We start from the raw sequence: 23,833 nt of genomic DNA, 5'->3' as shown, positions 1-23,833 counted from the left end.
AAAAGGTGCCATAGAAGTAAATTTATTTTACATGAAGTACCGGTTGTTATGGCTTAGTTATTGTTAATTAGGTGCCATAGACACCATTAGATCTGTAAAATTTAATTTGTATTATGAAATGATTCTTCGAGGATTGCATTCCAAACTTGTAAAGAGTTCGCGATGAGAAGTTATGAATTTAAGGGATTGCAATAAGTAACAACCATCCACCAATATTGTAGCTACATATACAGGGTCTGGACATCATGTGTCATTTGTAAGCATTACCAAAGCTACATTAATATTGACAATATTGTCTCTCAATCTAATATACTTTTCACAGACACAACACCAACAACGAAGAGATACTAAAGCTATTTCAGACACAAACCTGCAGATCCGAGAATGTTATATTAACGTTTAGCATGTATCTCATAAATTTAATTTAATTGAAGGGAACACCTAAAAGAATAAATTTGACAGTGAAAGCCAAACAACCATTAACAATCCCAAACTCTAAAATCAACAAAACCAATGGTTTGCAATAACTTTTAATGGGTCAAGTTTTAAAAAAAGTGTTATGAAAAGATGAACACAAAAACAAAGTACAGAAGTTAATTGAAGCAAAACAAAAATATAAAAGGCTTCAATGATATGGAAAGAAATATCCGATCGTAAACCAATTTCATGCAATAACTTTTAATTGGTCAGGTTTACAAAATAGTGTCATGAAAAGATGAAAACAAAATCAAAGCACATAAGGTAATTCAAGCAACCAAAAAAAGGGTCCAACGATATGGCAAGAACTATAACATTCCAAGAAGTAAAATAATGAATTCCAGCAAGTATACATACGCCTTATGGATTGACTAGCAAAGGGTTAAAATATGTTCTTTATGTTAAAATCTGAAAAGCCTTCATAGAAGCTTTTGAACCAACTCTTCAAGTGTTTTTATCTGCCGGATTTGTAGAAGAAAGGTTAACTAACATGGCTGAGGTGGTGGCATCGGCTGAGAAGCCATTGTTAACCATTACTTGAAAAAGTTCCTTTGCCTTTGACATCTCGTTAAGTCGCAGTAACCCTTGGAGTATGGTGTTATATGTGATATTGTTGGTTGAGCAACCTCTCTTGATCATTTCCTTGAGCAGATCACTCGCTTCATTTATTAGCCCCCCTATGCAAAGTCCTTTGATCATTGTATTGTAAGTCAAAGCATCAGGTTTCAAACCTTTGCTAGCAAGACTATAAAACAGTTCTCTTGCGGTCATAAGTTTTCCAGTAGTATACATACTGCCGATCAAGATGTTGTATATCCTAATAGGAAGGCGCAACTTTTTGTCCTCCATCTCTTGATACAATTCCATTGCTTCAGAAAAAAAATCATTCTTAAGCAGACCACTTAACAGAACAGTATAAGTTACAAGATTTGGATGTTCACCACTAGTTTGCATCTTATGCAGTAGCTCTTGGGCAGCCTTAGGTCTCTTCACTCGACACAACCCACCTATAAGAGTGGTGTAAGTGACAACATTGGGATTCACTCCCTTGTTAGACATTTCATGAAAGAGACTCATTGCCTCGTCAATTCTTCTATTTTTACAATACCCATTGATCAATATGCTATAGCTAATAACACAAGGTGAACAACCTTTCTCAACCATCATATTAAATGTTTTGACTGCATCGTCCATTCTCGTTTGCAAACAATAACCATCAATCAATGAAGTATATGTAATTGTGTTAGGCTCCAGGCCTCTCTGAATCATCACATCAAAAGCTTCGTTTGCCTCTGTCAGCATACCTTCTTTGCAAAGCGCAAAGATCAATATGTTGAAGGTTGTCACATCTGGCATTATCTTCCTATGCACCATCTCTTTCAATAGTGTAGTTACCTCCTTCCAATGGCGGAGGTTGCATACGCCCTGGATTAAGGAATTGTATGTGAAGAGATCTGGCTGAATGCCTTTACTTGTCATTTGAGAGAAAAGGTTCAAAGCTTCGGTTAGCAATCTGTCCTTCAATAAACTGTAAATGATCGTGTTATACCACACAACATCAAATTCCAAATTCGCTTCTTCCATCTTCTTAAGAAACTCAATAGCCACACTGGTCTCCCCTATTTTACACAAACCATTGATTATTGTTCCATAGGTAAACATATTAGGTTCATACCCTTTCTTGCTCATTTCACCAACTAAACTCACAGCTTGATTGATTTTACCCTGAAGAAATAGCCCCTTGACAAGAGTAGTTAGAGGTTGATAACCAAGTTTCAAAATTCTTGCCAAGACAGAGAACCCAAAATCCACCCGGTTCATATGGCAGAAGCAATTAATCAAAATACCAAGAGTGTAAACATCGGGAAGAATTCCTAACAGTTCCATTTTTTTAATCAGAGTCATCACAGTCAAGAAATGCTTCATTCTTGCAATCGCGCTCAGCAATTGATTGAAATCCATAACGCAAGGCAAAGGGTGCAAGTGAATCATCCGATCAAAGAAGCCTAAGGCATCATCAAGATTCCTTATGCTTCCAGATCGGCATTGATCTCTCACAGAGTTCAAGAACCCAGTGCGGGTTTCCACATCCTCTCTAGAGCTAAAACTACAATAGAGATGATTTTGAGCACGGATTGAAAGCCTCACCTGATAATAATGGTTCCACAGAAAAACAAGAGAGCTCCTGGATTCAGCAGCGCTACGCATTTTCTGAAGAAGAAAAGCAGGAGCTCTTCTGGGCATCAACCTCTTTCTCTTTAGCAGTCGCTGAACTAGAAATCGGCCAAGTGTTAGGTTGAGCTGAAGATGGTTTCAAATCGGAGCAGATCGGTAATATGTGTCAATGCCTAAAGACGGATGGATCAAGCCCAAGCCCGTAATATTCACAAACCCGCCCAATACGAGCGTGGGTTTTTTTCTTCTCTTCAGCGTGCTACGTGATTGCAGTTCTCGTAATCGTGGTTGTGTACCATTTGCAATAAACTTCTTATTAGGGGTGAGTATCGGTCAAAACGATTCGGTTTTGGCTTTTATTGGTTATTAACCGATAATTTTCGGTTAAACGGTTTTTTAACCGATAATAATTTTAACCGAAATTATCGGTTATAACGGTACACAGTTAAACGGTTCGGTTAAACCGGTTAACCGGTTATAGATCTCACATTCTTCAATATTCTCTACTTGTCTAACCCCCAAGCACCAAAAGGCAAAAACTCTTACCTGAATTAAATCTTTGATGCTAAAAAAGAGGTCTGTGAGAGCAAATGGGGGCGGATGTTGCGAGAACTAGAAAGAGGAAAAAAAATGGGAAGAAACCCATTCTCCTGCAATGGTGAGAAGGAAAAGAAAGAAAAACAATGAGGAAGAAAGAGTTTGCTGCGTGGGAGGAGAAGAAACAAAAAATAAAGAAAAAAGAAATATGTGGCGTGGGAATTGGGAAGAGAAGGAAAATAAAGAAAGACAATGAGGAAGAAAGAGTCTGCTGCATGGGAGGAGGAGAAAAAAAAAAAAAAAAAAAAAAGACCTTATGCTCTAGTTCACTACCAACTGAACTAGACTGGTTTTGTTACTAGTCTTCTTCCATATCGGTTATTATTGGTTAAAACGGTTAACTGATAACAAATGGTTGACCGGATCGAACCGAACCGATAAGAATTTCGGTACAAAATTTTTAACCGATAAGAATATCGATTAAACGGTTACGGTTAATATCGGTTTGGTCGAAACCGATAGACAGCCGGTTAAACGGTAACTGTTAATTTGCCCACCCCTACTTCTTATATCTTATAAGAAAAAATAACAAATAAGTTCTTATACTCGATTTTAATATATAGATATCACTCATAATAAAATAAAGGGTTAAATTCACTTTACCCCCTGAAGTTTTAGGAGTTTTTCAATTCGAACCTCAATGTTTAAAAATTGGCAATGTACCCCCCTAATGTTTCAAAAATTTTCAATTCAGACCCTCCATTACTAATTTCCATCTAATTTCACTAAAATCATCCCACGTGCATCTCACGTGGGATTTTGATACTCTCTATTCCAATTTTGCTCTCATTAAAACCTATGAAATTACGTAATTACCCTTAATTTCATAGGTTTTAATGAGGGTAATTACATAATTTCATAGGTTTTAATAAGAGCAAAATTAGAATAAAGGGCATCAAAATCCCACGTGAGACACACGTGACATGATTTTTGTCAAATTAGACAAAAATTAGTAATGAACGGTCTGAATTGAAAATTTTTGAAATATTAGAGGGGTACATTGCCAATTTTTAAACATTGGGGTTCGAATTGAAAAATCTCTGAAACTTCAAGAGGATAAAGTGAATTTTTCCTAAAAAAAAATTATAAATATGTAAAATATATATAGTAAATAAAAATAAAACATAAGTGGTTGAGCCAATCATTTGACTAATAGCATGTTTGTGATATTTGTAAACATATTTTGTGGTATAATGATAGTTATGACTTATTAACGTGTTAATTTTTTGCATTAAAAATTATGAGCAATTGTCTTTGGAATTACACCTATGCATATCAAAAATCAAAACTATATTTTGTGGTGTAATAATAGAAGCAACACCTCATTTGCTTGTTACAAAGAAATACATGTTTACTTATACCTATAATAATAACTCGTATAATACCCGAATATGAGACTTACTTACTAAGTTTTAGACTTATGTAGTATTTGTGGCTTGTCAAGTTATCTGTTTTAAGTGGACTTTTAAAGAAAGGAAGCCTGAAGACCATTGTATTTATACTATGTTTGATTAGAAAAATTGTATTTCAATTTGTAGTTCTCGGTCTGAAATTGATGATAGTATATGCATGCCTGATGACTTAATCTAGATAACTCTTATCTGTCATTTTCATATTCCATTACAATTACTCTAAGTATGCTTGATGGACGATACTTTTAGTTAGTTACCAGTTAACTGAACTTGTGGGATTGCCAGTAACCCTACTAAAATGGTCAATGTTAGTTTTGGGAGCGTTACACAAAAGGGGTAAAATGACATTTTATACCATTGAAACTTTTATAAAATTTTAAATTTACCCTTAATTACAAATATTTTTTATTTTTCTATTTTTTAAAAAGGCAAAAAAGTGGGGTGGCCCATGACGGGTTACCTTGGTGACCCATTATGAGCCACAAAGTGACCCTTTGTTGGGTCACTTGTGACTCATGGGATACACGGCAGGTTACCAGGAATGGCTCACAAAATGGGTGGGTTAGATCTACTAATTTTTTTTTTTTATAAAAAAAAAGATAAAGAAAAAGAAAAAATGATGGCATTTTGGAAATTTCACACCCTTGTTAGGATTTAACAAAAAATTCTAACGAATGAGGGATGTTGAAAATAATTGAAAGATAAATACACAAAATTGAGAGAAACTAAACTTTAGGGGGGCATTGTAAAAATTGTGACAATTCAGGAGAGTTAAGTGAAGTTTCTCCTATTTTTATTATGTGTGACATGTCTCATAATTTGATTGGTGTTAACATGACATTTAATGGTTTTCATCTATAAATTAGACGAAAGATAGGTGCAGGGACCAAGTTATTATTATTATACACCAAAAGGAGCACTCAAAACATTTTTATACCACATAAATCTTATTACAAATCGGTATAACTACAATAACTAATTTACATCTTTTTCTAAAAAATAATGCAATACACCAGTCAATTAATTTTTATTTTTTAATTTTTGCAACAATGGTTGATTCAATGGCTAGTTGGCACTGCCACATTAACAAAATAGTATAAAAATAAGATAAAAAGTATGATCTATATAAGTATTTTAGTTACACGAGTAATGATAAAATGTGACCCCATATAGAATTCTATTAGGAGTACTATACAATTAACTTGTTGCATATGTAAGTACACTTACTATACATCAACTACTAAATAATTAAATTTACGTGTCAATGTCTATTATTTAATTTTTTCACTTGTGTTGTGTTACATAGCACTCATAGGGCTGTCACGTTAGTTTGCAAAAGAATTATAATAAAATTATAGCATTTCAAACATTTTTCATCTGGAAATTCATTCAAGGAGATTTGAACCTAGCTTATACATAATTTAAATATTCCACGTTAAACTTTTAGGATAATTAATAATAAAGAACTGCTATATACCTTCTTTTTTTTCTTTTTTTCTTTTTTTCTTTTTTAGGCTTTTTAACAAGAACTGCTATATAATACTACACAATCATCTCATGATTTCCATCTCATTGGACTGACATGGCAATGTTTATTAATTATTGATTTTTTTAATTAAAATTTATCTAAAAATTGATGAAGATTTTCACATTAATTCAATAAGAGTATAGTATATAGCATTACTCTTAACAATTGAATGGAAATCACACTTAAAAAGATCCAAAACTTTTTCAACTTATGTGGACCGAGAGGCAGGAGAGAAATATGCAAGTTGCCTGTTCATTAAGGAGAGATTGCTCAACCAATTATTACACAACTTTAAAAGAAAAGAGAAAGGAAATAAAATAAAAAAAGGAAAAGAACAAATTCCCACCCAAAGGAAATTTTGTTACTAATCAACATAGAGGAAATAGTTGAGGACGTAAAAAGGGTAGTAAAGACCGATAATAAGCCTCTATAAACAGTCCATTTGGTGCCATTTCCGTGATGATCTTCTTCAGCATCCTAAGAGGAGCCATCAGGACCCCCCATTGCACTGCCGGCCTCGACACACGGTAGAACCCTCGCCGCTTGGCTCCTAACCGTACGGTGCTGCACTTCCGCCGCCTATGTCGCCGACGAGGCCGGCACCACTCCGCCAGCGCCACTGATTTTGGTAACATGGAAATGGTTAGAGAGCCCCTTCTGATCAACATTGCTGGCTATAAGAGTGTTGTGGGTTTAGCTGCCCATGTCTAGTTATTTCTCCATATATATATAGTGTGTTTTAAAGAGTGAATCATTGATGTTAATCATGATGGTCATAATGGCTGCAATTATGGTAATCATGTTGGTTATGTCCTGTTGTTAGTGTGTAAATAAAGTATTGCCAACTGGGGTGATTTTTAATCTACTTTCATGTCTGGGCTTGTGGGGGTCATGATTAAAAGAGATGGGATTCTGTTCATATGAAAATAAGATCATGGAACCTTTTTGGGAGAGGTCTATTGGTCATTATGGGATACTATTATTGCATGTGGCACGTTTGAAAGGAGAATCAAATTTTACTTTATCAACATTTTTTCAGCTGGGATAGAGATTTTTAGCAATTTTGTCTTTAAACTAGTAATTCATACAATATATATTAAGAAATTAATACAATGCTTACCTATTTAAACAAATTTTAGACCACCCACTTACCTGTTTGGATATGTGAGTTCTATAAAAACTTAAATTTATCGTCTAAGTCTCCAAGAGATAACTCAATCGACTGGGATTATACCTAATGAAATAAAGGTTACTAATTCGAATTCTCTTTTCCCTCTTGTGCGAACATATTAAAAGAAATAAAAAGAAAAAAAATTACCGTCTGAATTGCTAATAATTTAATTAGTATGAATTCAGATTCTTAATTTGAAGGATTGATGGATTGAAAGAGACATAAATAAAGAGAACTTTGAAAGAGACATAAATAAAAGTAACTTGATTTTAACTTTCTTTGATTTCTCTTGTTGGATGCCATATTAAAGGTGCACAATGACTTTGTAGTTATTTGAGTTGTGCTCCTTTTTTCTTCCTTGCCGGAGGTACCAAACATGTTGAAAACTATTTGTCAATAGTTGTTTTTGAAAAAAGATCCCTTTTAAAGTATTCATATAATATTTTCTGAATAGGTTTTCTACGTTAGTTTAAGAAAGAAACATAACCTCCTAGCAAAAAGATAAAAATAACTCAAATTTTTTTAACAAGATAAAAAAAAATCCTTATAAATCCCCCCACACCCCCCAATATATATATATAGGGGTGGCCGAACTACTACCATTGGGCTAAGGAGGTGGCTCGGGCACCACCTTGATTTATTTTATTTTATGAAGATTATTTTTAGTCTTTAGAGATAACATTGATATTTGTTGATAGTTTATGAGAGAAATTGACACAATTGGTAGTTTGAAGGACTGAATCCTTATAATTGAAGATATCTTCTCTTATTCATACATCTTTTTCTTTAGACAAAATTATGTGAGAGGAGTTTTCTTATCCGAACAAAGAAATCTTATTGGATTAGCTAGCCCATTTGAGCCCTCATGCTCAGCCTCTCTCATAGCTCTCTATTATTATTATTATTATTATTATTATAGTCATTTTTCTCTTTGAATGGAAAATAACAGGAAGGAAGAAGGTTTACTAAAACATATTTAATAGAAAAGGAATCACCAACTACCTAACAAAAGCCATATAAGTAATCATTAAGAACAAAAAAATTATACCCACGCCATTAATATCTTTACACCTCATCTTTTTTTCTTTTTTTTTGATAGTCTAATTGTGTCTTTTTTTTTTTTTTTTTTTTTTTTTTTAGTTTAAGGGAAATAGTTTTTCTCTAAACTGAGTTGAAGCAACTTCCTTCAATTTAATCTATCAAAATGACAAATATAGTTTTTTTTTTTCAAATTGGATTAGAGGAAGTTCTTTCAACTCGGTCTATAAAAATGATATGTCATTTTTTTAATAACATGAGAAATACACATGAACTTTTAATATTATTTATTTCAATTTTATCTTTACTATTAAAAAAATATGTACATTTCACATATTTAAATGACACATATCATTTTTATAAACTGAATTAGACAAAATTCACCCAACCAAGCTCAGAGGAAAATTATTTCTGTATAATTAGTACCGGTGGGGCACACACGTGATAAACTGATCCAGGCTTCTATTTGCATTTTCCTATTTTAGCGTTTAAAGACAAAACCCTTTCCTTTTCAGTTTTCACCGTTGTATTTGCAATAATCTCTATGGGGATTGATCACCCCTTGCAGCCTGGCCCTCTTTTCTTGTGTCCAACTAGAGTAAATGCAAGAGGGGTTAATCATTATTCGCCTCGGTTGTTGAGTCTAGATTAAACTCATCACGGCCCACCTTAGGGCCCGTGTTCACAGGGCCCACACGGTATAAATCACTCTGAGAGGACAGCCCACATTTATGACAAGGGGGCAGAAGCGATGGATTTGGCGAATTAGAATAGGGAGTCCGGCCCGCATAGAGAGTGGGTCGGGACCCTGAATTCTGAAAAACCAATAGAAAGGGCCCGAAAGGCCATGGAAGTATATTAATATATATATATATATATATATATATATATAGTACGAGGATTGGTATGTAATTTTGGAGCAACATTTCAGACCAATAATTATCATTACATTTCCTGTTCTTTTGAAAGCCATGGCATAGAAAAAAGATCAAAAAAGGAGAAAAAAACAGTGAAAAGGAGAAAAAGGAATCCCTAAAGAGTTAAAAGAGCCGCATCGTGCTCGCCCATCTTCTTGGAAAGTTTTTTTATTTTTTATTTTTTATTTTTGTGTGAAAAAAAAATCGTCAACACATTATCTGATCCAACTGAAAGAGAAATTAAAAATTCTTTAATTATTAATTATAACTATTTATTTTAAATTTAATAATTTATAAAATCATTTAAATTAGTCAAATAAAAACACTCAATTATAAAAAAGAATTTTATAAATCATTAAATTTAAAATAAAAAATCACAATTAAAAATTAGAGAATCTTATATTTCAATTCCACTATCTTATCCAAGCATATATTATTTTTCAACATGATATAATTTGTTCTTCTCATGAATTTCTAAATTTGCACTTGCAAATTCTTACAAATTTATTTACTTTTTTTTAGGATTAATAAATATGGAATCCAAAATGATTAAGGGTGTGTTTGGTGAATCAAAATGATCAAGGCCTGCTGCTGCTATATCAAAGAAACTGTCTGGAAACCTTGTTAGAATATGGAATATTGCAAAGAGAACTCAATTGTGCAACTAAACCATTTACTATTTACTCTTTTCTGTACAATCCAGGTGAAAAGTGATTACATCCAAACATCTCCTATATATGTACTTTCAACTCGCCCGATCCCACTCGGTCTCCCCGTAGTCTACCACTACAACCGAGTTCCTCCTCAAATCTCGGATCATTTCCACCAGACAAAAAACTCATCTCCTGACAACCTAAAGGCCACGGCTCTCAGCCCTGGCCCCAACAGTTCAAGTACATGACTCGCCGGAGAGACTCTTCAGCCTGCCTCGGCCTCTCGTCGGTGTCAGAATTCCCAAAGAATCCGGCGAACTCCAATCCGATCATCCCGGATATCGGCCGGAGATCCGTGGAGTCGGAGCCGGAGAAGAACTTTCTTTTGCCGAGTTGAAGGGACTTTAGGCCGGGTGTCACTTTACGCCCCTGGTCTGTGTGGCCTTGCACCACAGCCACGCTCGCCGCCATCCATATCCTGTTCAGATAGCTCATCCTTTTGGATCCTTGCCTTGCCTTGCCTAAATTTCAGATAAATCGGTGAACTTTTGTACGGAATCTCAGAGTTTGATTAATAGCGGTTTTGCTATGAGAGTATAAACGTAATGGAGAAGAGTGTATTTATAGGGGGCGAGGAGAGAGAGAGACCGGATTGGGAAATGGGTGGTTTTGTGAAACCGGGCTGTTTTCTGAAAATTGGTATTCTGATTGATGCGATTGGTGGGCCACGGAGTCCATGTCGCTTTGGATTTTTCTGAAAGCTGTCCAAAGCAGATAATATTGGGGAATTTATCGAGAAATTGATATGTGATGTGATGTAAATAATAAATGGTATGGTGTGTCTTTTCGATTGGATTATATATGAATATTTATTATTTTAATGATATTTAATTATATAAAGCTTTTTAAATTAATTAAGATATTATCATAACACTATTATTAATTTTATTACTTTAATATTTACTTGATTAATATTTATTATTTTATCCATATTTTAGTTTGCTTAGATATTATTAAAATATTAAGAGATCAATAATTGAAGTTTAGCACTAGCAATAAGAGAAGTGAAAATGACGAGATATCAAGATATGAGCAAGAATACGATATCTTCTCCTATATTTAATGAGAGGAAAGTGTGGGGAAGGATGGAAGAGGTCATAGGTGGCGTGCTTATCGTTAAAGTAGATCCATGACTCATCTCCAATCCCACCAACTCTGCTCCTCTCTTCATCACCGTGGGTCCCACTGTCATAGAAAATTTCATTTCATTATTGTCCTTTTCCTTTCGTTTTTGTCCTAGGGATAAATTCGTCCTTTTGCTGCGATAGGTTCTTGGAGTTGGATGGATAGAAGTGAGGACTCGCGCGTGAAGGTGATGGCCATCACGTGGGGGTGATATGCTAGACTTTTTTTATTTTATTTTTGTAATTTTTAGTTTTAATTTTAGTAACATTTATGTAGAGCTTATTTATATAATATGGGTAATTTTATTGAAGATTTTTAAAATTTTATTCGATTTGATAAATTTTTTTAAAATTTTTTAATTTTTTAATTTAGTCTTTTAAACTTTTAATTGCTTTTAATTTAAATCTCTCCGTCAAATTTAGCTGTTAAAAATACTAAAAAAGAACAAAATATTCTTAATTTTTGTTTTTAAATTAAAAAAATATTTTGAAATTAAGGGTAAAGTTAAAATTTTATAAAAAAAAGTCAAGGATATAAACGTTATTTAATTTTTAAAATCTGATGAAGTGGTCTAAATTAATTACAATTGAAAATAAAATTTAAAAAATTTTAAACTAAATTAATAGTTTCAGTGAAGTTACCCAATATAATATTATCGTAAAATTTGGCCTGATTTAATAATTGTCGGATGAGTGTAGAATTGAAGATTACACGTGTCCGATAATAAGGACAAAAGCGGAATACCCTACTCGCCAAAAAAAATTGAGCACAGTTGGTTGGCTCTGTGCCAAAAACATGGTGCCGAAGTAATTGTTTCGAGGGAAACGGCCGACATGGAGCCGAAGTAATGTCTTGAGCTTATAACTATTGACTATTGTGAAGAAGGCGTAGAAATTATAGTCTAATTAGTAATTATGTGGGGACTGAATTTTCCATTTATATCAAAGTAACCCGCTAGCCTAGGTGTCATCCTTGAGATCTAGTGTGCTGCAGAGTTTCGATTGGTTTTCATAGTCGTGCGTTTATTGCTTTTTAAGTGTGATGTGACCTTCAGATCTCTCTCTCTCTCTCTCTCTCTCTCTCTCTCTCACTTATTTGTTTCTAAATCAAAAAATTAATTATATGACATATAGTAACTTTTGATTAGTAACATAGTGTTCTATTAAGTTTTGAATAAAATTTTAATAGAAGGACTATTTTTGTATTTATTAAAACTATAAGTACCTCATGTAATAAGAATGAAACCCTAAGAGAAAAAAAAAAAAGGGTAAAGTCCACTTAACCCCTTCAAACTATCACCTTAATGACAATTTACTACCAAAACAACGACGGTGTACCCCACTTTTAACAAAATGATGAAATTACCCTTACTATAATAAAAACAAAGAAAAATGCTAGACATTCCAAGACTTAATTCCCAAAAGTTGTTTCCAAATAATGTGTTACCATTCCATGAGTTTGTGACACATTTTTCAAAATAATAAATCTTATAAGATGGTGACACATCATTCGGGAACTAACTTTTGGGAGAAAAAATTGAGATGTGTAGCACTCCTCAAAACAAAAATACTAAAATTTATTTATTTTTTCAAAATTTTAAGGGTATTTTTGTCTTAAAATTATATCGGGATAATTTCGTCACTTTGCTAGTATTAGGAGATACATTGTCATTGTTTTGGTAATTTGTGGGGTAAATTGTCGTAATTGATAGTTTGAGGGGTAAATTGTTATTGAGGTGGTAGTTTGAGGGGAATAAGTGAATTTCACCCAAAATATAAAGTATTGAAACCCTTAAATGACTTGACTTCTATTTATATTACAATTTGTATTATAATAGCACAAATGTAATACAATTTGGTAGGTGAACAATATTTTATTATTTTTAACAAGAATGATAGACTCTACTATTTTTTCATTATTTTCAAAGGAGGAAAAATCAATTAATAAATAGAAGCGACCCCATTCTGCAGTTATAATTTTTAAATATCAAAGTTTATAGTGACGTCGTTGTTAATACAAATGGTCCGGTGGTCTCTAGTCCTTTTGAAATATAGTTGCAGTTTTTAATGCTAGGACCGCGAGCCATTATTAGTTGGATTGATGTCTCATTCAATTCAAAAATTCCACGTAAGTCTTTATAAAAATGAAAAGAAAAGAAAAGAAATAATGGGTGGCTAAAAATGAATAAAAAAAAAAAAAATCAAAGAATTATTGTGTAATACTTCAGTTCCATATTGAAAAGGTAGAGATTAACACTTATAGAGTTAGTTTATAAAGATAGTCATGAGTGCTAAATTTCATATTGTCTAATTACTAAGTAAAGTTAGGCTTTATAAGGAATATAAGGCAGCTCTAAATTAATTAGTTATTTTAAAATAATATCACAGATATGATTAACGTTTTTCTCTAAGTCATTACATAATGGGTGGTTGGCCGATCACCCCAAAGAATTCATGGGCTAGGACAACCACCCCTCAAGGGCTTGAAAGGCCAATTGCACCACCCCCTATGATTTGAAAGGTAGTGCAACCACTCTTAAATAGCTCAGTGAGGTGGTGCTATCACTCCCACATATTTTACAGAGACGAGAACGGCCAATGACCCTCTCACTCAAAGGGAGTAGTCAGCCAATTCAATGGAAATAGCTAGAGTAGACCCTAAAATAGTAAGTGATCGACCATCTCATAAAATGGCCGATGACTTATTAGTTCTTTTGATTTTTTTATTTTAAAAAAAGTTTATGTAATTCAATTCAAACCATTCATTTTGAATGAAATAACTTTAAATTTGAGATGATTCGAAAACTAAAGAAGGGTTTATGCCATCCGTTTTCCCAACCTTCTTGTTATCCTCCAAGAAGGCAATGGTCCTAGGGAATGGGGTTATTTGGAGTTGCCGTAGTGACCAAAAATAGAATGTTGGGATTGTGATTTCTATTTTGGCATCACCCGGATATATGGGTCTTATACTATGTATAAGAATCATAGATTCATATAAGTTGGTGCCTTCTCTTATTGTCCTCTCCTTTTTTTTTTTTTTTTTTTGGTAAGTCATTGTCGTTCTTTTCTAACTCCATCATGGGTGGCCGTAGAGTGTGGTTGATTTCTGTATTGGCATGGGCTTCATTCTTATTCCCAATAAAACACTTTTTTTTTTTTTCTTTTCTTTTTAAATGGATGGATATTGAGAAACCATTGGCAAAATCCGAGAGAGTTTCCATTCTCTCTTTCTTTGTTTTGGTAATGTATTAGTTGAAATTTTCATCGACCTACTTTAATAAGTGTAAAGTGTTATATTTCACATATTTTTTTTTTAATATTTTTAACAGTCATTTATTGTCATTCTAATAACTTAAGAAGCCAAACATTGATTTTTAAGAAACCCAAATATGCTAAATGACACTTATTAAAATCAGTTGAAGAAAATTTCCTTCAAACCAGTTTAAAAAAAATTTGTGTCCTTATTTTGCCATAATATGGGCTGCCTTTTTTTTTTTTTTTTTTTAGTGGCATCATGATATGGTTGTCATACAATGAATGAGGATCCTAAAACAATATCCAACTTTTCTCCTACTTTACCACTATAGTGCAAATGGGTTGCCCTCATATATTACATAAAAGACTATGGGTGCACTAATCAACTTTATTATTATTATTATTTTGTACGAAGGCTTCTATAATATTACTTCACTTGATATGGAAATATACTGGGGATATTATCAAATGGAATATTTGGTGCAGAATAATTGCCCCTTGGGTGATATGGCATGGTATAGCCAAGATATCCTAAAGTATTCATAATGAATTTTCTGCATTTCTATTTAAAAAAGTTAATCAAAAGTTTTTATTTTTATTTTTATTTTAGCTATGAGTAATGTTATTTAGTAGACTATCATACAACTGGAATGACCTGATATTAAAAATCAGTCATTAATTTTATTTTATTTTTATAGGTGTTAATCTAATGATTGATTTTTATTGCTACATCATCAAGTTATATGGTAACCATATGTAATCTACTAAATAACACTATTCTTTAGCTAATGACTTTTCAAATACATTCTACATATGATTATCGATCTATTCTTTCTCTATATCATTTATTTATTTATTTTTTTAATTTGATCATTTTTCAAACATATACTTGCTCTTTAATGAAAGAGAACCCCTACTATCAGGTTCATCCTGATAACACTCATTTTGCAGTCTCCAATTACTATGTGACACATCATCAATTTAAGAAAAATGCAAAAAATAAAAGTGAGAACAATCATACCAAATGAAAGAAAAAAAAACCCATAGCCAGCAAGACCTATGGGTCTGGCCGGCGGTGAACGCCTCAAACCCAGCCTAAAGGTTAACCCTTTAGGGATTTTATCACCATAAAATCTAGTATATTTTGGTCCAACTTATTTTTATGTATTTTTTATGTTTTTGCTTATATATCGGTTATTGATTGGGAGCCGTAAAAAAGATGTTATCAGATGGTTTTCCCTTAATGAAATTCCCTTAATGAAATACAAAAAGAAAGAAAGAGAAAGATGGAATGAGAAAAATGAATAGAGAGAGAGTGAGAGGAAAGAAAAGCCCTTAATGAAATACAAAAAGAAAGAAAGAGAAAGATGGAATGAGAAAAATGAATAGAGGGAGAGAGTGAGAGGAAAGAAAAGCATAAAATACTCTTCAGAAATCATTTAGAGCATCCTTTTGAAACAAGAGGCTCACAAAACTGATTATAAACAACGCACTTTTCAACCACCAAAAGACTTCAAGTGGACACCTCATTATATTGCCTGCCAGAATAGTCAAGTTCTTCAATGGCCAGAAAAAAAATTATGTATATTTTGACGAAAAGCCAAAAATAAATGACTGTCTATGTAACATTTTGGTCCCATATTGGAAAGATGATGAGTAGCTTACATAGAATATGCGATTTATAAAGATAGTCATGCTAATGTCAAGATGAAACTAGGCTTTATAAATAATTTTAAGGAAGCTCCAAATTGACTAGTTTTTTTGGGGTCATTGCACATATGTGATTAACGTTTTTTCCTAGGTCGTTAGAAATTGTATTAGGGCCACATAGTAAAGCCAGACCATGTGGTACTAAAGCACTACATGACATGGACCTGACAAGGACATCAGGAGTTTGTAATACCCTGGTTCCATATTGAAAAGATGAAAAATAGTCCACATAGAATAGATAGTTTAAAAAGATAGCACTCAAAATGACTAATTAATTTGGAGCTAAACTAAAATTCATTATATAAGTCCAATTTCCTCATCTTTCTGGGCCAATATGAGACTTGAGTGTTACATACTACGTTACACATTGGAAGATTTATTTTTCGTTGAGTAAATTATTCCAAGAGTTCTACAAAATTGATCATTCTTTAGGGATTTGTATCATCTCTATTTATTTTGTTGCAATTAACCATGTGTATAGTATCACGTTATTTTAAGTATGGTGCCAAGATATATATTATTAGGACAGAGTTTTCCTCTAAACTGGGTTGGAGGAACTTCCTCCAACTCAGTCTACAAAAATGACTTGTGTCATTTGAACATGTGAGATGCACATGTTTTTTAATAGTAAGGACAAAGTTGGAATAAATAATATTAAACACTCATGTGCATCCCACATGGTATTAAAAAAATGGATACATGTCATTTTTATAGACTGAGTTAAAAGAAGTTCCTTGAACCTAGTTTGAAGGAAAACTCTGTCCATTATATTTATAAAATTTAATCTCCACCATGAAGGATATGTCTTACGTACGGTAAATAAACATTTAATGGTTTAGATTTAATTCCAAATTTTTTACGAGAGACCGGAAAGAAATGAAATGAAAATAAATAATTCATTTGAGATCCTATTTCCACTTCCACCAGGAAAGAAATGAAAATATGCTCATCTCAAGTGGGCATATAATATTCCCCAAAGAAAGTGATGGGTAGCCATCCATAATCCATTGGCTTTTACCCGAAACCATTCAAGTTGTTTAGGAGGAAAGGTCTTCAACTTTACTCTTCCCATTATCATATATTTATTTTATGATTATTAAATTAAGCCTAGTTGAGGATATATTGCTTCTAGACTTGAGTCATTACCTTTATATATATATATATAAGATTTTGCCATGGAACTTGAGGCACAAGAGTAGCTTGAATAGGACCACGGCTAATTGCAATCACTATGGGAAGCATAATCATAAATAAATAAATTAAAATCTCAAAGATCCACTTTATAGATGCCATCGAAGGCTAAATAATATAGTACTACAAAAACAGAAGGAAAAAGGCTATATATACAAAATTACAACATAATGTCAACATTTTGATAGTATGTTCTTCAATGCTAGCTTGCTATAAGGGAAAATAGGTCATGATTTCCATGTGTTTTTTTTAACCATTTTGACTCTATGATCCTAGTTTTTAGTTTGTTAAAATTTGAAATTCGAGTTTACATCCATTTTAAATTCTACATCTCTATCAATGTTTTTCTTAAATTAATAATAAAAATAGATATAAAAGGAAAAGGATAAATATATTATAAATTACTGAGTTAACCTGCAAAAACTGTAAAATTCCTAAGTTTTAACTTCCTAGATTAATTGAAATACCAAATAAACCTCCACAATTAAATTTTCCCAAATTTGTGTAACACCTGTTAGTATAATAATTTTTTATTAGTTTAATTTAAAAAATAAAAAATAAAAAATTGAAGGGGTGGCCAAGGGTGGGGTTGTCACCCCTGGCCACCCCCTATGGGGTGGCTGCAAGCCACCTTGCCCACAAGCCACCCCTAAACCCTAGGGGTGGCTCGCAGCCATTCTATAGGAGTTGAAGTATTTAAGTAAAAGTAATGCTAGAAACCACGTTTTTATCTTACAATACTAACATTGCAATTCCAACCAATATATATATATATTAACAAAGATTGATCCAAGAATCATGTTAATATTGTGAAATAATTATAGGATACAAATATAATTTCTAACATTACTCTTTAACGTTAAGATGATAAAAAGGTGCCGAAGTGATTTCCTATGTACAATATTAAATCATGTCTTACTGGCTTCTGTCAGTATCTAGCATACAACATTACAACTTCTGGTGGCTGTAGCTCTCAATGGATCTAATAATAGAAAGTAGATAGATTTGATTGGCACTTAGAACATTAATTTATAGTCAGTGGACCAAAAGAATATCAGGATTCAATACTATAACCAAATCATAAACTAGATTCCCTTAATTCCAACTAACCAATAAATTAAAAAAAGAAAGAAAACAAAAAGCTATAATCTTCTTCAATACATTTTTCCAGCTAATAATTTAACACCTCTGATCATGTTTCCTTCTATAATATATACTAATATTCTTCTTCTTTTTTTTCCTGTTCAAAGGGGGAAAGGGGGGACTATTATATACACTAATCTGACTAAAAGTGGTAGATGCCAACAGAGTTTGGTACATATCCGTTGTCACTTTCATGGAACAAATAATGCCATCTAAATTCTTGCTTTTACTATTTTCTTGTTCCATCATCCATGACAATGGATAAAGCACATATTTGGGCCCCAGAAAATCAAAGAAAGAAGTAGGCACATGGAGAAATGGAAAGAGGAAAAATGTGTGTGTTAGCATATGGAATATTAAACTGAAATGGAGGTTGAATTGTAAAGTCGGGATTCAAATTCAGGGAATAAGAATCCTCTCCATTTCTTATTCTGAATTGAGGACGTTTGTTTTGATAAATTTAATTATTTAATTAATACGTTAATACGAAATCATGGACATAGTATTGGTATGTATGAAAAATGAAGTTAACACTCTCTAAAGGAGGAAAATAACTCAGACAATACTGTAGCTGAATAAAAAAAAAAAGTGCTATTTTTGCATAAAATCAAGAGCAATATATTCATTCTTCAAAAGCTAAAAGTTTCAACCCTAATTAAAATCCTGCTATCTACAAGTAATAGGGATGAGCCCTAACTCAAGTATTTCAAATCAAATACAACTTTGCTCACAACCAATGATCACAGCATAGATGCTTCCATGTTACTTTTTGACAGCACCTCCGGCTGGCCTCTATGTCCTCTAAGGATGTTCACTTGGCGAGTAATTCATGATCACAATATAGAATTTCTGCTCTAGAATGATAAATGCAGAAAACATGAAGGAAACAACAGCACTTTACACTGAATCAACCCCTTCAACCTGCTGCTGCCGGGCCAAGTATCTTTCCCTCCGTTCTTTCTACAAAAACAGAAACACAGAGGGCACAATGCCAGATATTATGCAAAGAGATCACAGAAGACCAACCAGTTTGAAAGAGAATTCATCTATTACTTATTGCCTCACCCATTCATCAATAACAAGTCCTTCCCCGAGAATTCGTGGACCGGTCTCTTCTGGAGGCTTCTTGCGTGTCTCGAGTGCAGCCTCTGCCTCAGCCAACTGTCGCTTAAGTTTTTCCAGTGCCTTCACAAAAGGAAAAATGAAATTATTCAAACGCAAGCACGCAGATGGAAATAAGAGTCGATGATATTTCAGTCATACTTACTGGGGTAGGACGTTCAGGATCAAGGAAAACAACCCGCAAAATTTGCTCAACTGCTACTTGATCCCTTTGCTCATCAAACTGCGTAGAAGTGTCGTATAACACATTTTGTTTAGCATCTCATGGTGGTCTCAATTTTGTAATCAATAAATAAACAGAGCACATAGATCTCAATATAACCAAGCTTTTCAGGATAAAAAGGCAAAAAGTCCAGTTCAACTAACTGAATCCATTAAATAAAAAGTTTTGCTTATACTTGAATAGTTGTAGAAAAATATACATATTACACAGATTGGTTGGATGTAAGATTGCATAAGACCAATGATGATAACCCACAAATGCTTCTTACCATATAAACTCACATGGGGCACACACATTACAACTAGGTTACTGAAACAATTTTTCCATTTCTATCATGGTCTGCTGGTTCTGCAGTTAAGTGCAAACATTTGGTAGTTTGCTAGTCGATTTGTCAAAAATATTTGAAATTAACAGCAAGCCTTCAGTGAGTCAATTACATTCAAAATCACAAGCATATATAACTCCACCAGATTCAAAATAACTTAAGAATTTTGGTAAACCATCTGAAAATTATGCCATCGGGTATTATTCAAAATTTTGAGACTAAAAGTGAAATAAAGTAAATCCAAGAACTAAATAATGAATTCCACATTCAAAATTATTTTGAGAATGAAATCAGAAAGTTTGAAAATAAATCCACAGAAATAAGTCCACACGCTGCAAAAGAAACAAAAGCTTTACAACTTCAAATTATTCAGATTAATTTGAAAGTTCTGCAGATTTTTAGTGATGCATTTAGAATATCATCAGAGATCCACAAGATTACTGAATACAAGGTAAAAAGACTTCAAAGACGTGCCCATGAAGCTCCTAAATTAGCTCATTGCCAACATATGAAATCCACCTAAGTCTCAAAAGAGATTCCTATTTAAGCCATTGCTCCTTTTTAATCAAAATTTCAAAAACCTTACATTTCTTTTTATCATCACACACTTATTTGGTTTCTATGAAACGTCAATTTCAGGAAATTTTGACTCAATAAACTCAACAAGCATAAAGTGAGTTGCAACTTCCAGGGTAATTAGTGCCACTGACACAGCAATTAGACTGATAAATATTATAAAGTTAACACAAGGAAAAAAAATGATCAAGATATTCTGCATGAGTTCACATATCAAGCGGAGATGACAAGTTGACAGTAAATTAAAATCAACAGTAAATTTCAACTGAAGAGCCTGCATGATTTACCAGTTCTGGTACATAGTCCATTTCCCCTTTGACCTTTAAGCTCATGATTTTGAACTTAACCTTGCTCCTGTGATCGATTGGTTTCTCATTGCTCTCTGGAGGCTCAACAAACTTGAAAACTGTCAGCCAATTAAAAAGTTCAGAAGAGGAACTTAATTTAAACAAGTATAGCATCTTTTACATAAACAAATGCAGTGAGAAAGTACCAAATGCTGGGAGAAAGAAGGGAAGGAAGAGAAGATCAAGAAGGATGAATTACCAGTTGCAATTATACTTTCACCAGGAGAAAGTATACCGCCTGGAGGACGCATATAACAACTCTTTGGTGCAGTTGTTTGGAACTAAAACAACCAAGATGTCATCCGTTAGATGGCCCTAGTAGTAGTAAGTAGAAATTCCAACAAGATATGTCTAAACAATAACAGAAGGACAATAGTAAACAGGAAAAAGGGGGTGCAGGAATGACATTTTCTTTCCTTTTCTCTATCTCAGAGTCAAAGCCTTGCTATACAACAGCAAAGCTTTCACAACAATTATAGGAAAAAATCTTTTGAAAATTTTTATATCCAAATCTCATCAAATTAGTAGAAGATATTAGAGAAATCAACCCCTTGGGCCTTATTTTTCCATATAAAGGCCAAACATACAGCCAAGTACCAACGAAAAAAGAACAAGACAATTAGGAAACAACTGACATAAGTACAGTAATACCTTGAAAGCTACATGAGACTTGCAGATGTTTTTAATCCCAACAGCGCTCCTAACCTGCTTACCAGGTTCATCTTCATGTGGAACAGAATTGAATAAATCAGGTAGCAATAAAGAAACTAATCTATCTAGCAAATAGCAGGATGCGGAGAAACTTGATCAACATTATTGCTTCTAGTCATTAACCAAGTTTCTGGAGTAAAATCATTATAAATGAAGTTGGGGACTTGACAGCCCCAATTAACATAAAAGTCAATAAAAAAAACATTCGGTCATCATTCATCAATATTATGAATGCCATAAGTCCTGATGGAGTTGCAACAGGACATACTTGCTGAGTCAAATTACTCCAAAAAGAACAATTTGAGCCATTTGGCAACGCAAAGGAAAAAAAGAAAAAAAAAAGAAAAAGATCAACAAACGAAAAGAAGAAAGAATCTCACTTATTGAGACTGAATAAGGAAAACCCAGATTTCAAACGATTCCACCAGTCCAAGACAAACACTCCAAGCCGATCATATTAGTCTATAACAATTCTAATTACTGTAATCAAACCAATAAATCATGGAGTGGAAACTAATCAGAGAACAAAGATTCTCTCTACCAGAGACAAAACAAGACGATCCAGATCAGCAATTACCAAAATATTCACTTTTTCTTTTAATTTTTTTTTTTTTTAAAAAAAAGTTTTGTGCCAGGAATGAAACCATTATCAATTCGAAGACAATTCAAGCAACGTACTGAGATATAGAAACAAATTATGCATTGTAACCTCTACACTGTCCACAAAACAACGAATCTCACCATTTTAGACTCACTGAAGGAAACCCAGACTAGCAATTAGCAAATGAATTCAATCTAGCTTAAAAAATTGACAAGTCATGAAATGAAATATAAAGAAGAAGAAGACCCAAATCATAATTCAGCAAATTTAACAGCAAAGCACCTTCCAAAACCACTAAATCATACAAAACTCCAAACCCAAAAAAAAAAAAAGTACACAACCAAAGAAAACAAGAAGAACCCAGAAACAAAAAAAGGTCTTACAGGGAAAGAAGAGCTTGTTGGGAGGATCAAGCCGGAGCCTCCTCCTAGTCGGAAGCAGAGACTTGGCCATAGACGAAACCGCATTCGAAGAATGTAGACTCGACCTTTCAACAGCTTCGTGAATCTGACTCTGACCCGAAACCGAAGCAGAGGCAACAGAAGAAGAAGACGAAGCGGAAGCAATGCTCGTCTGCCAAAATGGCATTTTGCAAAGACTCCAAACCTTCCCATCAGCACCTGATTTCTCACTATCAACAGCCATTTCTTTCCTCACGGAAAATCCGAGTCACCCCTCACTGGGTCGTTGTCTGGGTCTCTCGCCGGAGCTTCTTTGTTTGCAAAAGATAGATTTTGTTTTTGTTTGAGCCTGAGGGATAGATAGATAGATAAACTTTGCTTTTGATGTTAACGCTCTTTACCGTGTGGCGGAAAATGACCTTTCAACAACGTTTCTTTTGATGGGCTCTTTTGAGTTTTGATTGTCGGAAATGGCGGTGCTTAAATTTTACTAGAGAGATGGTTATACTTGCTGATTTTTGGTTGGCCAAGCTCGGATCTCAAAGGATTTTTTTTTTTTCTTTTTTTTTCTGAAGAACAATACAAAAGATTTTGCTCTATTTGATTGGTGTTGTTTCGAGGTCCCAATTCTATTTGGGTTCCCGGGCTTTACAGTTGGAATTCGTGATCTTTCACGCCCCACTTTTTTGTTTTATTTTAATTATTTAATTATTTCTCTCTAATCTGGTTTAAACTTTTTTTTTTTTTTTTTCAATAAATGAGATTTATTAATTACATTTATTAAGATATTATGTTAAATCACTTTTTATTAAAGAAATTTAAACGAATAACAATAAATTTATTTATTTATTTAGTTAATATTCTTACAAAAGAAGATAATAAGATAAAAATGCAAGTTAAGATTTCTCCTACGTAAATTAGACATATAATAATAATAATAATAATAATAACTTATTTTTCAGGCAATATAATGAAAAAAGATATAGTTTGTAGTGATCCACTACAGGAGCTACGTTGACAATAGGGACAACAAAATGCCCAAGAAAAATCTATTAAATCGGGTTGAAGGAATTCCT

At 33.2% G+C, this 23,833-nt stretch overlaps 3 protein-coding genes across 3 annotated transcripts in view; all 3 read right to left on the bottom strand.

The window, feature by feature from the left end:
* Positions 1–254, bottom strand: part of LOC132181713 (vesicle-associated protein 4-2-like) — a 4,065-nt gene extending 3,811 nt beyond the window's left edge. The window contains exon 1 of the mRNA XM_059594950.1: positions 232–254. Coding sequence (XP_059450933.1) covers positions 232–254 — 23 coding nt within the window. The remainder of the gene's footprint in view (positions 1–231) is intronic.
* A 473-nt stretch (positions 255–727) lies between these two features.
* Positions 728–2,739, bottom strand: LOC132180801 (putative pentatricopeptide repeat-containing protein At1g12700, mitochondrial). Its single transcript, XM_059593759.1, has one exon. It carries the CDS (start codon positions 2,719–2,721, stop codon positions 922–924), a length of 1,800 nt encoding a protein of 599 aa, XP_059449742.1. The 5' UTR covers positions 2,722–2,739; the 3' UTR covers positions 728–921.
* Positions 2,740–19,045: 16,306 nt separating this feature from the next.
* On the bottom strand, positions 19,046–23,269 carry LOC132181095 (vesicle-associated protein 4-2-like). The gene is made up of 7 exons (XM_059594159.1): positions 22,740–23,269; positions 21,696–21,766; positions 21,244–21,325; positions 20,985–21,103; positions 19,719–19,796; positions 19,517–19,636; positions 19,046–19,411 (listed from the first exon to the last, which is right to left on the bottom strand). The coding sequence occupies exons 1-7, from the start codon at positions 22,999–23,001 to the stop codon at positions 19,349–19,351; spliced, it is 795 nt and encodes a 264-aa protein (XP_059450142.1). The 5' UTR covers positions 23,002–23,269; the 3' UTR covers positions 19,046–19,348.
* Positions 23,270–23,833: the final 564 nt, after the last annotated feature.

Source organism: Corylus avellana, chromosome ca5, assembly GCF_901000735.1.
Source record: "Corylus avellana chromosome ca5, CavTom2PMs-1.0".
Lineage (NCBI taxonomy): Eukaryota > Viridiplantae > Streptophyta > Magnoliopsida > Fagales > Betulaceae > Corylus > Corylus avellana.
This window is presented reverse-complemented; position numbering and strand designations above follow the sequence as displayed.